This window comes from Rhinoraja longicauda, chromosome 14 (genome assembly GCF_053455715.1).
Source record: "Rhinoraja longicauda isolate Sanriku21f chromosome 14, sRhiLon1.1, whole genome shotgun sequence".
Classification (NCBI taxonomy): domain Eukaryota; kingdom Metazoa; phylum Chordata; class Chondrichthyes; order Rajiformes; family Arhynchobatidae; genus Rhinoraja; species Rhinoraja longicauda.
In genome coordinates, this window is record NC_135966.1 from 43,143,234 (window position 1) to 43,159,778 (window position 16,545).

Here is a 16,545-nt window from a genome sequence, read left to right on the forward strand (position 1 = left end):
GAATTTTACTGAAAGACTAAAGGAGATCAGAAAAGTTTAGCGGGATATGGGCCAAACACAGGCACATGGGATTAGCTTAAATGGAGCATCAAAGTCAATGTGAACAAGTTGGGCTGTAAGGTCTGTTTGACTTTACTGTATGACTCCATGACTATCCTAGATTGGTTGATGAGGATTGATGAGGGCAGAGCTGTAGATGTTGTATTTATGAACTTCAGCAAATGATTCAACAAGGTTCCACATGGTAGGCTGCTCTGGAAGATTAGATCGCATGTGATCCAAGGAGAGATAGCTGAATGGATAGAAAATTAGCTTCATGGAAGGAAGCAGAGGGTGATGTTGGAAGGTTGCCTCTCGGACTGGAGGCCTGTGCCTCAGGGTTCGGTCCTGTTTGTCATCTATATCAATGATTTGGATGAGAACTTACATGGCAAGATTAGCAAGTTTCCTCTCATGATTTTGGATGCTTTTAGAAGATCACCCATCCTAGGAAAGAGTCATACCCTGCTTAACCTCTCTCTATAGCTCAGGCCCTCGAGTCTTGGCAACATCTTCATAAATCTCTGCACCTTTTTCAGCTTGACATCTTTCCTATAACATGGTGCCAAGAACTGAACACAATACTCTAAATGCAGCCTCACCAACATCTTCAAATGCCTTTTTGACCACCCTATCTACTATCACTCCCCAGAGCCCTTCCATTGTGCTGGTTCTGCCCATGTGAGTCTTCCCAAAATGCAACACTTCACATTTCTCTGTATTAAATTCCATCAATCATTCCTCAGCCCAGCTGATCAAGATTCTGCTGCAATTTTCGACATCCTTCTTCACTATCTACACCACCCACTTTAATGTCAACTGCAAACTTGCTAATCATGTCACATACGTTCTCATCCAAATCATTTTTATAGATGACAAACAGCAATGGGCCCAAAACTATCCCTCAGAATTCTCTCTAGTAACTTTCTGACCACTGATGTTAATCTCATTGGCCTTTAGTTCCTAGCCTTTCCCCTGCAACCCTTCTCGAACAGAGGCACAACATTTGCCACGCTCCAGTCTTCCGGCACCTCGCCTGTATTTAATGACAACTCATAATTCTTCAATAAAACTCAATTACATTGGTGTGTAGGAAAGAACTGCAGATGCTGGTTTAAATCGAAGGTAGATACAAAATGCTGGAGTAACTCAGCAGGACAGACAGCATCTCTGGAGAGAAGGAATGGTGACGTTTCGGGTCTGAAGAAGGGTCTCGACCCGAAACGTCACCCATTCTTTCTCTCCAATGATGCTGCCTGACCCGCTCAATTACACTGGTTGTATACAATCTCTCACCAATAAATCTGGGCTGATTTATTACAAATCAAACTCTGCCTCTTCAAGTGTATATTAATGCTGTCTCTGAGTTTTTTTTCTAATAATTTACCTACAACTACTTCCTAATTTCCAAGTGCATCATTCCCAAAATGAAGGTTCAGCAAATAAATAGGAAAGCCAACAACATTTTGATTTATTGACGGGGGAATTGAATTGTGCTGTAAAGCAAGAATATCTGCAGTATATTTCAAAAATCATGATGGTGCTTAATTATATGGATTTCCATTTTAAAGCTTGAGAATATATTTAGCTTGAGAATATATTTTAGAGGCCTTCATGAGATTGTGGTGTGAGTGTTTACCTCAGCAGGCGACATTGCAAAGCTTACCTAGGTTAAATTCCTGTAGGAAATGACTTTTTGTCCACAAAACTGAAACTATAAATAACAGCTGGGAGCAAGAGAAAATGAATATCAGAGAGAGTGGAAAGGGGAATAATAAACCAAAGGGAATATCTGATGGGGATTTCAAATTTGCATGCCGATGAGCTGTAGATGATGTCATTCAGTTTGCAAAAGCAGAACTGGAGGGTGAACAAAATTTCATTCAGTACAAGCAAATACACTTGATAATTTGGAAGGGATTATGCTGCACCCAGTTGACGGAATTACGAGATTGCCGCAATATATAAATATATTGCAGAGATGAGTGGTGTCGGTGGTGGCGAAGACTTTTTTGAAGACGTGACCAAAATGGTCGTTGAGGGCAGGGCTGTAGATGTTTTAAATATGGACTTCAGCAAAGCATTCGACAAGGTTCCGCATGGTAGGCTGCTCTGGAAGGTTAGATCACATGGGATCCAAGGAGAGATAGCTGAATGGATAGAAAATTGGCATCATGGAAGGAAGCAGAGGGTGATGGTGGAAGGTTGCTTCTCGGACTGGAGGCCTGTGACTAGTGGTGTGCCTCAGCATTCGGTGCTGGGCCCGTTACTGTTTGTCATGATTTGGATGCAAACATTCAGGGCAAGATTAGCAAGTTTGCAGATGATACAAAAGTAGGTGGTTTTGCAGATAGTGAAGATGGTTGTGAAAAATTGCAGCAGGATCTTGATCGATTGGCCAGGTGGGCTGAGGAATGGTTAATATAGAGAAATGTGAGGTGTTGCATTTTGGGAAATCTAACATGGGCAGGGCCTACACAGTGAATAATAGGGCTCTGCGGAGTATTGTGGAGCAGACGGATCTAGGAGTGCAGGTGCATGGTTCCTTGAAGGTGGATTCACAGGTAGATAAGTTGGTCAAAAAGGCACATTGGTGCATTGGCCTTCATCTGTCAGAGTATTGAGTATAGAAGTTGGGAAGTCATATTGCAGTTGTACAAAGACATTGGTGAGGCCGCATTTAGAATATTGTGTTCAGTTCTGGGCACCATGTTTCTCGGAAAGATGTCAAACTGGAAAGGATACAGAGAAACTTTACAAGGATGTTGCCAGGGCTAGATGATCTCAGCTATAGGGAGAGGTTGAGTAGGCTGGGACTCTATTCTTTGGGGGACAGGAGGATGAGGGGGTGATCTTATAGAAGTGTATAAAATCATGAGAGGAATAGATCAGATAGATACACAGAGTCTCTTGCCCAGAGTAGGTGAATCGAGGACCAGAGGACATAGGTTTAAGGGAATGGGAAAAATATTTAATAGGAATTCGAGGGGTAACTTTTTCACACAAAGGGTGATGGGTGTATGGAACAAGCTGCCAGAGGAGATAGTTGAGGCTGGGACTATCTCAACATTTAAGAAACAGTTAGACAGGTACATGGATCGGACAGGTTTGGAGGAATATGAACCTAACGCGGACAGGTGGGACCTGTGTAGCTGAGACATTTAGGCCGGTGTGGACAAGTTGGGCCGAAGGGCCTGTTTCCACACTGTATCACTCTACGACTCTAAATCTATGTACACATAAAAATGACTGAATCACACATTTTATCCTTTAAATGCAGTAATCATTTTTGAAACCATTTATGTAAATTGGCTGCCTGCTGTGTGACATTACAACTACTATAAAATAGAGAGCGGGGTTTCACAATGGAGAGTCATCCTTTTAACACAGCTACACACTATGATTTCAAAACCTTTCACTGTTTGGGTCAATAGAGTCAATGGAAGTATCTCAGTCTTGTTCATATCAGTGATTACGTTATTAACTACATGCCTTCTGATTATGCTTTGTTGTTCCCTATCATACGATAACTTTGTGAGCAAATTTGGGCCCCATATCTTAGGAAGGATGTGCTGGCTCTGGAGAGGGCCATAAGGTCATAAGGAATAGGAGTAGAATTAGGCCATCAAGTCTACTCTGCCATTTAGTCATGGCTAATCTATCTCTCCCTCCTAACCCCATTCTCATGCCTTCTCCCCATAACCTCTGACACCTGTACTAATCAAGAATCTATCTCTGCCTTAAAAATATCCACTGACTTGGCCTCCACAGCCTTCTGTAGCACAGAATTCCACAGATTCACCACCCTCTGACTAAATACATTTCTCCTCATCTCCTTCCTAAAAGAACGTCCTTTAATCCTGAGGTTATGACCTCTAGTACTAGACTCTCCCACTAGTGGAAATATCCTCTCCATATCCACTCTATCCAAGCCTTTCTATACAATCCAAACTATACAAGCCTGTATGTTTCAATGAGGTTGTATAATAGTTTATTGTTTGTCTTGTATTATGGTGATGGGTTCTGTTTTGGTTTTATTGTATTGTGTATATTATTTTAATATTTAAATAAATATTTTTGATTAATAAAAAGAAAGTAGAGATAAAGTTTACTATAAAAAAACTTTATGATGATTTCAGCAATGGAGAGAGCAATTTGAATAGTTTGTGTGCTTTGTTGAAATAGGGATGATAACCTTTGAGAACCAGTTCGTTCATTGATGTGGTGTTTCATTTTCTGCTTTATAGACAGATTTATCAGCTGTGTCAAGAAATCAACAAAAGGGATGATAAAAAGAGCTTCTTCCAGAAGAGGTAAAGGAACAAAACTAATATGACAAAAGTAAATACTCAAAAACATGTTGGGAAGATTGAAATACTGAATAAATTAATAAGTATTTGAAAGGAATACAGGGTGGATGGGCTCCAATTTCAGGCATACTGACTGAAGCGCTAATCATTACGAGTCCCACTTGATATGTCAACTTCTAGCTGGTGCTTTTAACTTACATTGTCAACTCCTGTCATTTTCTGTCCATGCACTTTGAAATTATGATGCCTCAGACATTACACTGAAAAGTACCAAGAAAACAGAAGGACGTTAAGGGCATTGAACTTCTAGCTTGATTTTCCACTCCATATCTGAATTACACCTCTTCTGAAAAAATCAGCTGCTGGGCACAGTGTACAATTTAAAAAAAATCATTGATTAGAGTGGTGTCTATAGTAATCCTAATGAAGCTACACAACCTCCATTGCCAATGCTTTCATTTCTCATCTTTGATGGGAATTAATTACACAGGGTGTTAGATCCAGGTTCAGAAAGGGCAGGAACTAGATAATAATTGGAGCACACCGCTTACTATCATGGTCTCACCGATCTATCCTGATTCTTGAGAGTAGGTTGATAGGCAACCAGGATCCCATCCCAAAATAGTAATCTGTGTATATATTTGTCAGAGTTCTTGCCATATGCAAGATCCTCCTGATGATCCACCCACTGCATCTTTGGAATTCAGTGCCCCAGAGGGTTGTGGAAGGTCATTCAGCATAGAGATTGATAGATTAAGAAAATTAAGAGAATCAAGGGATATGGTGATACATTATCTCTGCTTCTCTACTACAGATAGGGTCACACAGTGTGGAAACATGCCCTTTGGCCCAACTTGCCCACACCGACCAATATGTCCCATCTACACTAGTCCCATGTCTGCATTCGGCCCATATCCCTCCAAACCTGTCCTATCCATGTACCCATCTAATTGCTTCTTATACGTTGTGATAGTCCCCGCCTCAACTACCTCCTCTGGGAGCTTATTCCATACACCCCACATTTGTCATGAAAAAATTACTCCTCAGTTTCCTATAAGATATTTCCCTCTTCACCTTAAACCTATGCCCTCTGGTTCTCGATTCCCCCACTCTGGGCAAGAGAATCTGTGCTTCCACCCGATCTATTCCTCTCGTGATTTTATACACCTCTATAAGATCACCCTTGATTCTCCTGTGCTCCAGGGTATAGTCCCACCCTGCTCAACCTCTCCCTATAGCTCAGACCCTCGAGTCCTGGCAACATCCTTGTAAATCTTCTCTGCACCCTTTCCAACTTAACAACATCTTTATATAACTGCCTCACCAACATCTTATGTAACTGCAACATGACCTCCCAACTTCTATACTCAATTCTCTGACTGATGAAGGCCAATATGCCACAAGACTTTTTGACCACCCCATCTACTTGTAATGCCACCTTCAAAGAACTATGAACCAGCACTCCAGATCCCTCTGCTCTCCAATACTTCCCAGACCCCTACCATTCATTTTGTTGGTCCTGCCCAAGTTAGGCTTTCCAAAATGCAACACCTCACATTTTTCTATTAAATTCCATCAACCATTCCTCAGCCCACCTGGCCAACCAATCTAGATCCTGCTGCAATTGTTGACAACCATCTTCATAATCTGTAACACCACCCACTTGGGTGGTATGCAAACGTGCTAATCATGCCATGTACATTCTCATCCAAATCATTAATATAGATGACAAACAGTAATGAGCCCAGCACCGAACCCTGAGGCACACCGCTAGTCATAGGCCTCCAGTCAGAAAAGCAACCTTCCATCATCACCCTCTGCTTACTTTCATGAAACCAATGGTCTATCCATTCAGCTATTTCTCCTTGGATCTCATGCAATCTAACCTTCCAGAACAGTCTACCTTGTGGAACCTTGTTGAATGTTTTGCTGAAATCCACATGCACATCTACAGTTCTGACTTCATCATCCTTTTTGGTCACATCCTCAGAAAACTCAGATTCATGACACACGATCTCCCATACAAAACCATGCTGCCTATCCCTAATCAGCTCTTGTCCGTCTAAATGCATTATATCCTACCTCTCAGAATACTCACCAGTAACTTTCCAACTACAGATGTTAAGCTCACTTGCCTATAGTTCCCAGCCCTTTCCCTGCAACCCTTCTTGAATAGAGGAACAATATTTGCCACCCACCAGTCTTCTGGTACCTCACCCGTATTTAATGACGACTCAAATTTCAGCTAGGCCCCCGCAACTTCCTATCCAGTTTCCCACAATGTCCTTGGATATATCTGATCAGGCCCTGGAGATTTGTCTTCTTTCATATGCGGCAGGTCTTTCAGCACCTCTTTGACCATAATACTGACTGTTCTCGATACTTCCCGTGACTGACCCAAGTTCCTCAGTCCTCCTGTCTTTCTCCATGGTGGAAACAGAGGAGAAATACTCAGAGGATCTTGCCCGTGTCCTGTGCCACCTCACAGAGTTGACCACTTTGATTCCTGAGAGGTTCCACTCTCTCTAGCTACACTTTTTCCCTTTATGCACTTCTAAACTCTTTTGGAATTATCCCTAATGCTATTTTGCCAGAGCTATCTCCTGTCCCTTTTTGTTTTTTTGTTTTACTATTTTAGCTTGCTCCTTAGTTCCCGAAACTCCTCCAGGGATACACTTGGTCCCAGCTGCCTTTACCTGTCCCATACCTTCTTCTTACTCTTGACCAAAGCGTCAATTTCCCCCGTCATCCAAGCTTCCTCATGTTTGCCTGTCTTGCCCTTCACTCGAACAAGGCTGTGCATGTCCTGAGCTCTAGTTAGCACACTTTTACAAACATCCCACTTCGTTCCTTTTCCTTCAAACAACCTACTCCAATTAACTTGTGACTTTCCAAGACTAAATCATGCATTGCCGTCTCTCATGTAGGGCCCTCTACATATTGCTGGAGGAAATTCTCCTGAACACCTTTAGGAAATTGCACCCGTCCAAACCTTTCATGTTATGAGCTCTTATTTTCCCCGCATGGTCCCGAGGTCATCCAGCTGTTGCTCCAGTTCCTTAACGCAGTCTTTTAGGAGCTGTACCTGGACACTCTTCCCACTGGTGTGGTCATCAAGGTTACCAGCAGTTTTCCTGACTTTCCGCATCCTGCAGGAGGAGCACCCCAACAACTTCCCTGCCATCACCACAGTAAGCTAAATCAATCGTCACACGAGCAGACTGAATCTTTTCCGCCTCTGTGATAGCCTCCTTGCCTCAATATTTACTCAAGCTAAATGCAGAACAATATAAAGGCACAGAGTCATAAAGCCACACAGCACAGCAATGGGCCTTTTGGCCCAACTCATCCATGCCAATCCTGATGCCCAGCTAACCTGATCTCATTGGCCTGAATTAGGGCAATATCTCTCTCCTCCTTTATAACATTGTAATTACATTTGCCTCCTCCACCCACTTTGGGAGCTCATTCAAGATATTCAGATATCCAGATAGGTGTAAACTTTTCTGTTAAGTTCTCCTTTAAATTTCTCTCCTCTTGCCTTAAATCTCTAGTTTTCGACTCCCTTACTCTGGGGAAGAAAATACTTTCTATCCTATTAATGCCATGCAGTGATACAGTGGCGCAGCTTGTAGAGCTAATGCTCACAGCGCCAGAGACCTGGGCTCGATCCTGTCCGTGCAGAGTTTGCACGTTCTCCAGGTGACCGTGTGGGTTTCCTCCAGGAGTTCTGGTTTTCTCCCACATCCCAAAGATGTGTGGGTTTGTAGGTTAATTGGCCTCTTCAAATTGCGTCGAGTGTGTAGGAAGTGGATGTGAAAGTGGGATAACATAGAACTGATGTGAAAGGGTGACTGATGATCTGTGTGGACTTGATGGGCTGAAGGCCCCGTTTCCATGCTGTGTTTTTAAACTAATTCATAATTTTGTGAATTTTTGTAAGGGCACCCCTTAACCGTCTAAGTTTTATTGAGAACAAATCCAGCCTATCCAATTCTTCTTCAATTCTCAGCTCCATCTTGATGAATCTCACACTAACCTCACTGCTGATATCTTTTGCGGTCCTGTTAGGATATCTGAAACATCCCATCCCCTCCGGGCATCTTGAGATGCCCAAGCTTGTGAGTGGCAAAATACAAAGTGCTGGAAGAACGGGGGCTGGTCTCTGGAGGGAAATGGAGAGATGTTTCTGATCTGGACCCTTCTTCAGACTGATTTGAGAAGTTGGGTGATGGGGGGAATGCTGGAAAAGAGAGGTATGGGTGGGGCAAGTGATAGGTGGATACTGATGAAGGGAGGTTGATTTGCAGATGGGTGGAGTAAGTTACAAAGGCTCAAGGTGAAACTGAGACAAAAGGGTGTCAGATAAGGAAAGAAGGTGATGAGTGAAATGTAAAGATAAAGGGAAATGTCTGGGTGGAAGGGTGCAAGGGGAAGGAAATGAGTTTACAGAGGAGGATGACTGTGATGGTGAGAGATGTCCACCACTGGAGTGGTGGTGTGGAGTTGGGGGCTTATTACTTGAAAATTGAGAATAAAATATTCATACTGTTGTGTTGTAAACAGCCCAAGCAAAATATGAGGAGCTGTTTTTCCAGTGTGCATGTGGCCTCAATCTGGCATGGAGGATGCCAAGATCAGAAAAGTCAGTATGAGAATGTGAAGTGTAGTTAAAATGGTTAGCACTCGAGAGTTCCAGCAGGCCTTGACGGACAGGGCGCAAGTGTTTGGCAATTTTTGCGACTGGCAGCGGTCTCAGTTTAATCTTGTATCTAATCATTGCCACCCTCCCTCCCACATCTTGACTATATTATACATCCAAACCTTCCATTCACCACCAACTATGATGCCCCATCTCCTGGGCCTCAACTCAACTTCTTTAGGTATGTGAAGGGGAAAAAAAATAGTTAAGACAAATGTGGGTCCCCTGATGACAGAAACAGGTGAATTTATTATGGGGAACAAGGAAATGGCAGACAGGTTGAACAGGTATTTTGGATCTGTCTTCACTAAGGAAGACACAAACAATCTCCCAGATGTACTAGTGGTCAGAGGATCTAGGGTGACAGAGGAACTGAAGGAAATTCACATTAGGCAGGAAATGGTGTCGGGTAGACTGATGGGACTGAAGGCTGATAAATCCACAGGGCCTGATGGTCTGCATCCCAGGGTACTTAAGGAGATGGCTCTAGAAATCGTGGACGCATTGGTGATCATTTTCCAATGTTCTATAGATTTAGGATCAGTTCCTGTGGATTGGAGGGTAGCTAATGTTATCCCACTTTTTAAGAAAGGAGGGAGAGAGAAAACAGTTAGAGAATTATCGACCAATTAGCCTGATATAGGTGGTGGGGAAGATGCTGGAGTCAATTATAAAAGATGAAATAGCAGCACCTTTGGATAGCAGTAACAGGATCGGTCTGTGTGAGCATGGATTTACAAAGGGGAAGTCATGCTTGACTAATCTTCTGGGATTTTTTGCGGATGTTACTAGAAAAATAGACAAGGGAGAGCCGGTGGATGTAGTGTACCTGGACTTTCAGAAAGCCTTTGATAAGGTCCCACATAAGAGATTAGTGGACAAAATTAGAGCCAATGGTATTGGGGGTAGGGTACTGACATGGATAGAAAATTGGTTGGCAGACAGGAAACAAAGAGTAGGGATTAACGGGTCCCTTTCAGAATGGCAGGCAGTGACTAGTGGGGTATCGCAAGGCTCGGTGCTGGGACCGCAGCTATTTACAATATACATTAATGACTTAAATGAAGAGATTAAAAGTAACATTAGCAAATTTGCGGATGACACAAAGCTGGGTGGCAGTGTGAACTGTGAGGAGGATGCTACGAGGATGCAGGGTGACTTGGACAGGTTGGGTGAGTGGGCAGATGCGTGACAGATGCAGTTTAATGTGGATAAATGTGAGGTTATCCACTTTGGTGGCAAGAACAGGAAGGCAGATTAATATCTGAATGGTGTCAAGTTAGGAAAAGGGGAAGTACAACGAGAACTGGGTGTCCTTGTACATCAGTCACTGAAAGTAAGCATGCAGGTACAGTGGGCAGTGAAGAAAGCTAATGACATGTTGGCCTTCATAACGAGAGGAACTAAGTATAGGAGCAAAGAGGTCCTTCTGCAGTTGTACAGGGCCCTGGAGTATTGTGTGCAGTTTTGATCCCCAAATTTAAGGAAGGACATTCTTGCTATTGAGGGAGTGCAGCGTAGGTTCACAAGGTTAATTCCTGGGATGGCGGGACTGTCATATGTTGAAAGAATGGAGTGACTGGGCTTGTAAACACTGGAATTTAGAAGGATGAGAGGGGATCTTATTGAAACATTAGGTTATTAAAGGATTGGACCCGCTAGAGGCAGGAAACATGTTCCCGGTGTTGCGGGAGTTCAGAACCAGGGGCCACAGTTTAAGAATAAGGGGTAGGCCATTTAGAACGGAGATGAGGAGAACCTTTTTCACCCAGAGAGTTATGAATCTGTGGAATTCTCTGCCTCCGAAGGCAGCGGAGGCTGACTCTCTGGATGTTTAAGACATAGATAGAGCTCTTAAAGAACAGAGTCAAGGGACATGGGGAGAAGGCAGAAACGAGGTACTGATTGTGGATGATCAGCCATGATCACAGTGAATGGCGGTGCTGGCTCGAAGGGCTTACTCCTGCACCTATTTTCTATTGTCAACTTGTTTTATCTACCCTTAAAGAAACGTGGCTTGAACTAGTATACAACGATAACCATCCTTGCCCTCCTCAACAGCCAGTGATGGATAATACTCAATCCCACAACGTTACTGAACATCATCTCTCTCCTCCCTACACAAACCTTTCCAATTCCACCTCCGGTCTTTCCTTTCCCTCCATCCTGGCTGTGATGCATAACCTGCCCGAGTATCTTCATGAACACTAATATACCTGGAGATAAAAAGCCCATTGGACATGCCTCCAGGCTCACTCCTATCATGCGCAGTGTCATGGGCCTCTTCACAATACAATTTTGAAACCAGTGTTATGCACAAAATTGCGACAGGTTTCCCAGGCATGACTTTAACATTCCACTTCTCGCATAGAAGAATGTCTAGATTGTGGTCGATTTGCATATCTGCAGAAGTGGTTACACAGATTGACCTATTTTATATGCAGTGGAATTTGGAAAATTGTTGAGTCAGCAGATCTGACACATTTCAGGAGTCACACTCTCACCTCTGAGTAAGAAGGCCAAGGGTTGAATCTGTACTCCTTAAGCATGCAGTCCAGCCTTCAAAGTGAGACAGTGCTTTTACATCAGAGCTAAGCTTTCTAATGAGACATCACACTGAAACATTAAACTTATTTTTCTTACTGTAAGGAAGTATGTGGGATCTGTAATATTGAGATTATATTTTTCTCTTTTTATATAGATGGTCAGGCCAAAGAAAATACACTTTTGGAGTCTGGGAATGATAACAAACTTGCATAGAGTTAGCTGGAAAGACAATCTGGTAGGATATAGAAAGGCTGGTGAAATGAGCAGAGCTGTAGCATCCACAATTTAATAGAGCTAAGAGGATGTTTAACCATCAGAGAAATGTGAGGTGTTGCATTTTGGGAAGTCTACCATGGGCAGGACCTACACAGTGAATGGTAGGGCTCTGGGGAGTGTTGTAGAGCAGAGGGATCTAGGATGGTTCACAGTGCATGGTTCCTTGAAGGTGGATTCACAGGTAGATAGCATGGTCAAAATGGCTTTTGGACCTTCGGCCTTCATCAGCTAGAGTATTGATTATAGAAGTTGGGAGGTCATGTTGCAGTTGTATAAGACGTTGGTGAGGCCACATTTAGAGTATTGTGTTCTGTTCTGGGCACCGTGTTATAGGAAAGATGTTGTCAAGCTGGAAAGGATAGAGAAGATTTACAAGGATCTTGCCAAGCCGAGAGAGTCTGAGCTATAGGGAGAGGTTGTGTAGGCGGGCACTCTATTCCTTGGAGCACAGGAGGACGAGGGGTGATCTTATAGAGCTGTATAAGATCATGGGAGGAATAGCTGTATAAGATCATGAGAGGAATAGATCAGGTAGATGCACAGAGTCTCTTGCCCAGAGGAGGTGAATCGAGGACTAGAAGACATAGGTTTAAGGTGAAGGGTAAAAGATTTAATAGAAATCCGAGGGATAACTTTTTCACACAAAAGGTGGTGGGTGCATGGTACAAGCTGCCAGAGGAGGTGGTTGAGGCAGGAACTATCCCAACATTTAAGAAACAGTTATACAGGTACATGGATAGGACAGGTTTGGAGGGATATGCACCAAATGCAGGCAGGTGGGACTAGTGTACAGGGACATGTGTTGGCAAGTTGGGCCGAAGAGCCTGTTTCCACACTGTATCACTCTATGACTCTGTCACACAGAAAAATGTCAAAGCCTTGGAAAGGGTAAGAAAGTGATTTATCCAGAAAACATTAGGGATGCTTTGTAGGGATTATACACTTGGCCTTGTTAGTACACAAACACGTTACAGTTAACTTTTCACTCTTGTTTTACACACCACACATTCAGTAACCTATGCTTTGCCTAATCCACCTTTTACATGAATCAAGGACAGAGTGCATAATGGCCAGGATGTCTAAATGAAATGCTCAGTAAATAATCAACCACTTTGCACCACCAGCAACATTGACCATCACTCCGAGTACACTTGGTTTCAGACTCTTCATAATTTAAACTTTTTTTGTGCTTAGGAATCAGAATGCCATAATCCAGGAATCTCCAGGTAAGACATTATAAAGGAGGGTAATCTCTTCTATTATCCATATTGATAACCTTTTTTTGAATTTAATATTTAATAATAGTTGAAATATATGCATTTAAAATGTGCTATTAACACGAGCCAAATGTTTTCCATGTATCCACTAATACTGAAATATATTCTCTAAATTGGACATTACACCTTTTCAGTACAGCATATGGGTTCTACATAAAATGCTAATACCAAATTGAAACTCGCAAAATAAATTGTGAAATAGGCACTTTCTATATTATTTTGTTACTGTGGTTTGCCCCACCCCCCCAAATACTCTCCAATAAGTGGTGAGTATTTAGCCTGTTTATGATTATTTTCATGTAAAAATTACATTCCAGGAGATTGGTCACCATTTCATACATTCTTCACAACTTGCAATGTGATGTAGAATTTTTATGAAGGCGATAAGTGAGATTCTTTTAATCAATTTCCATCATTAAGTAGTTAAAACTAGGTGCATATGCTGATGACACCAACATCTGTGCAAAATAGAATTGAATGAAACCACATGAGGGCAAATTGCAACAGGAAGTGGCTAATCCAGTTTGATTGCAAACAATTCAAAACAAGCTAAAAATGCATAAAAACGGGTGCAAATAAGTCTATTTTTCTATGCAATAGCAGGCTACGTAATGCAGGTAAAAGCAACAACCATTTTCTACATAGCAAGGTCTAGAGCAATGAGATAATTACTAAAGGATCTGGTTTTTGAATATTGGCTGATTGTTGCTTCTGGCTGAGAAATGGATAACACAGCGATGAAAAGTGCAAGCTATGAAATGTGTAGGACTGCTCAGCTATAAATCAATAAATTCTCCATCATTGATGGTGAATGGCCAGTTAGGCAGATGGTGGCTGTTGATGAGGAATCAAAAATGTATATAAAGGAGAGGTCAGAAAAAAGAAAGCAATTCAGACTAATATTATTTTCCAGCTTTTGACTTGTAGCCTTGTAGGTTTCTGCATTTCAATGCTCATCCAGAGTTTTTAGTGCAGGGAGAGTGTTTCTATCTCAATCACAGTACCGACAGGGACATTTGGATGCTCCACGACTATTCGCTAGAGAAAACCTAATCTCAATTTCATATTTATTACCAGAAATCTTTATCTCCCAGCCATAGACTTCCCTGCCAGGAAAAATAGGTCCTTCCTGTTCACTCAAAGTTTTCAATTTATATTTTAATTGCCTTGATTAAATCTCTCCCCAGACTTCCCTGTTTACAGAAAATAACCTCAACCTCGTCAGACTTTCTTTGTGATTGAATCACTCTATCCTGGCAAAATTCACCATCTCCCCAAAACCCTCTCTGCAAAAAAAGTGTGGAGGCAATGCTGCCTTGTTGAAAAAAGGATTTCAATTGAGAAGTTTTCTCTTGCAGACCCTTTGGTTAATTCAAACATAAAATGGAGATGAATTTGTGTGGGCAGTCGAATTTATGGAGGGAGTTGGCAAAGCCAAGACCTGAAAGGGGATAAAATTATTGGATAGCCATGGTGCGTGTAGCATGGACAAAGACTGTGGCTTTGGTCTTACCATTGGTTAACATAAAATTACTGGGTTTATTCTGCTGGAGCAGAGGGGTACAATTAATTGAAGTAATCTCTTGGCCACTGATTAGCTCCTCAATTATTATTGGCTGAAAACAAACTGTTGTCAATGTATACAATCTTAGGAATAGGCTGATTTATTAACTAACTTCAATGGAATCTGACTGCATTTAACACATACAAGAGTATGTCCTATGTCCTTGTGTTTCATGGTACGTTCAATGACATCAGGATTGGAGAAAGATTTAAAGAGGACCCGAGAGATAACTTTAAAACAATCGAGGGTGGTGGGTATGTGCCTAAGGAAGTAGTAGAGGCAGATGCAATTATAACAATTTAAAGATATTTGGAGAGGTACATAGAAGGTTTTAGAGGGACAAGGGGGCCATATGTAGAGAAAAGTGACTAGCTTAGATAGGCAAATTGGTTGTCATGGACAAGTTGGGCCAAAGAGCCTTTTTCATGCTGCTTAACTATTTAAAAAAGGCATTTAGACAGGAACATGGACATGTAGGGAGTAAAAAGATGTGGACATGTTCAGGCAGATGGGACTAGTTTAGAGAAAAAGATAGAGTGCTGGATTAGCACAGCAGGTTAGGCAGCATCTCAGGAGAACTCGGATAGGCAGTGTCTGGTTGGGACCAGACTCATTGTAGGGGAAGGAATGAGGGGGGGGGCGGGGAGGAGGAGGGGGGGGGGGGGGGAGTTGGAAGAGAGGACGGGTAGGATGAAGCTGGAAGAGAGGACGGGCAGGATGAAGCCTGACAGGTAATAGGGCAACATGGGTGAGGAGGGTTATTTGAAAGGCAGATGGTTGGACACAGGCCAGAGAATGAAAAGACAGTTGGTGTGAGACAAAGGGATAGAAGAGTTATGAAACTATAGGAAGGAATGTAGGTGGAAGTGGAGGGGGAAGGGAGAAGTAGATAAGGTGGGGCAGGGCATAGGGGAGGGGGTATATGGGGGAAGAAGAGAGAGGGGGGTATGTAGTTTAAAAAAATCAATATTCATACCACTGGATTGTAAGCTACCCAAGCAAAATTTAAGGTGTTCCTCCAGTTTGCATGTGGCCTCACTGTGGCAATGAAGGAGGCCCAGGACAGAAAGGTCAGTAGGAGAATGGGGAGAGGAGTTAAAATTAAGAGTGACTGGGAGATCCTGCAGGTTTTGACTGACCGAATGCATGTTCAGCAAAACGATTGCCAAGTCAATGATTGGTCTCCCCATTGTACAGGAGGCCCCACACCACCCTGGCCACACACTCGTTTCACTCCTGCCATTGGAAAGAAGATATAAGAGCCTGAAAACTGTAATGTGCAGGTTCAGGAACAGCTTCTTCCCTACAATTAACTTTTTTTTTCTTGTTTACTGTATTATTTACAGAGTACTATGTTTACATATTTTGTTGTGCTGCTGCATGTAAGAATTTCATTGTTCTAGCTGGGACATATGATAGTAAAATGCTCTTGACTCAAAATGGATTAGTTTATTTAGGCATCATTAGCACCGACATTATGGACATTATAAAGAGCTTGTTCGTGTGCTGTATTGTTCTATGTTCTATGATGCTATGTGCCAGAGCACTTTGCCATCACTTAAAGGTTTGATGGAGATATTAAAGCCAATGAAGTTCCTTTGTTTTTAAAATAATAAAGTTCTCACTGATTTTCAACAATGATTAGTCTTTCTTATTCCAGCCATTTCTCTTGAAAGCCTTGACATCCAGCAAAGTACTTCTCATTTATGGTCATTGTTCTAGTGTAGGAAATATAGCTGTCAACTTACCCACAACAAAATTTGTCCATCTGGGAGGATCAAGAGGACTCGTTCAATGGGCTGCAACCTGCCTGGCTCTCCACTCCTCTGC

At 42.4% G+C, this 16,545-nt stretch overlaps 1 protein-coding gene across 1 annotated transcript in view; it reads left to right on the forward strand.

Moving 5' to 3' along the window:
* Positions 1-16,545, forward strand: part of lcp2a (lymphocyte cytosolic protein 2a) — a 105,397-nt gene that overhangs the window by 23,940 nt on the left and 64,912 nt on the right. Inside the window, exons 4-5 of the mRNA XM_078411225.1 lie at positions 4,287-4,352; positions 13,069-13,100. Coding sequence (XP_078267351.1) covers positions 4,287-4,352; positions 13,069-13,100 — 98 coding nt within the window. The remainder of the gene's footprint in view (positions 1-4,286; positions 4,353-13,068; positions 13,101-16,545) is intronic.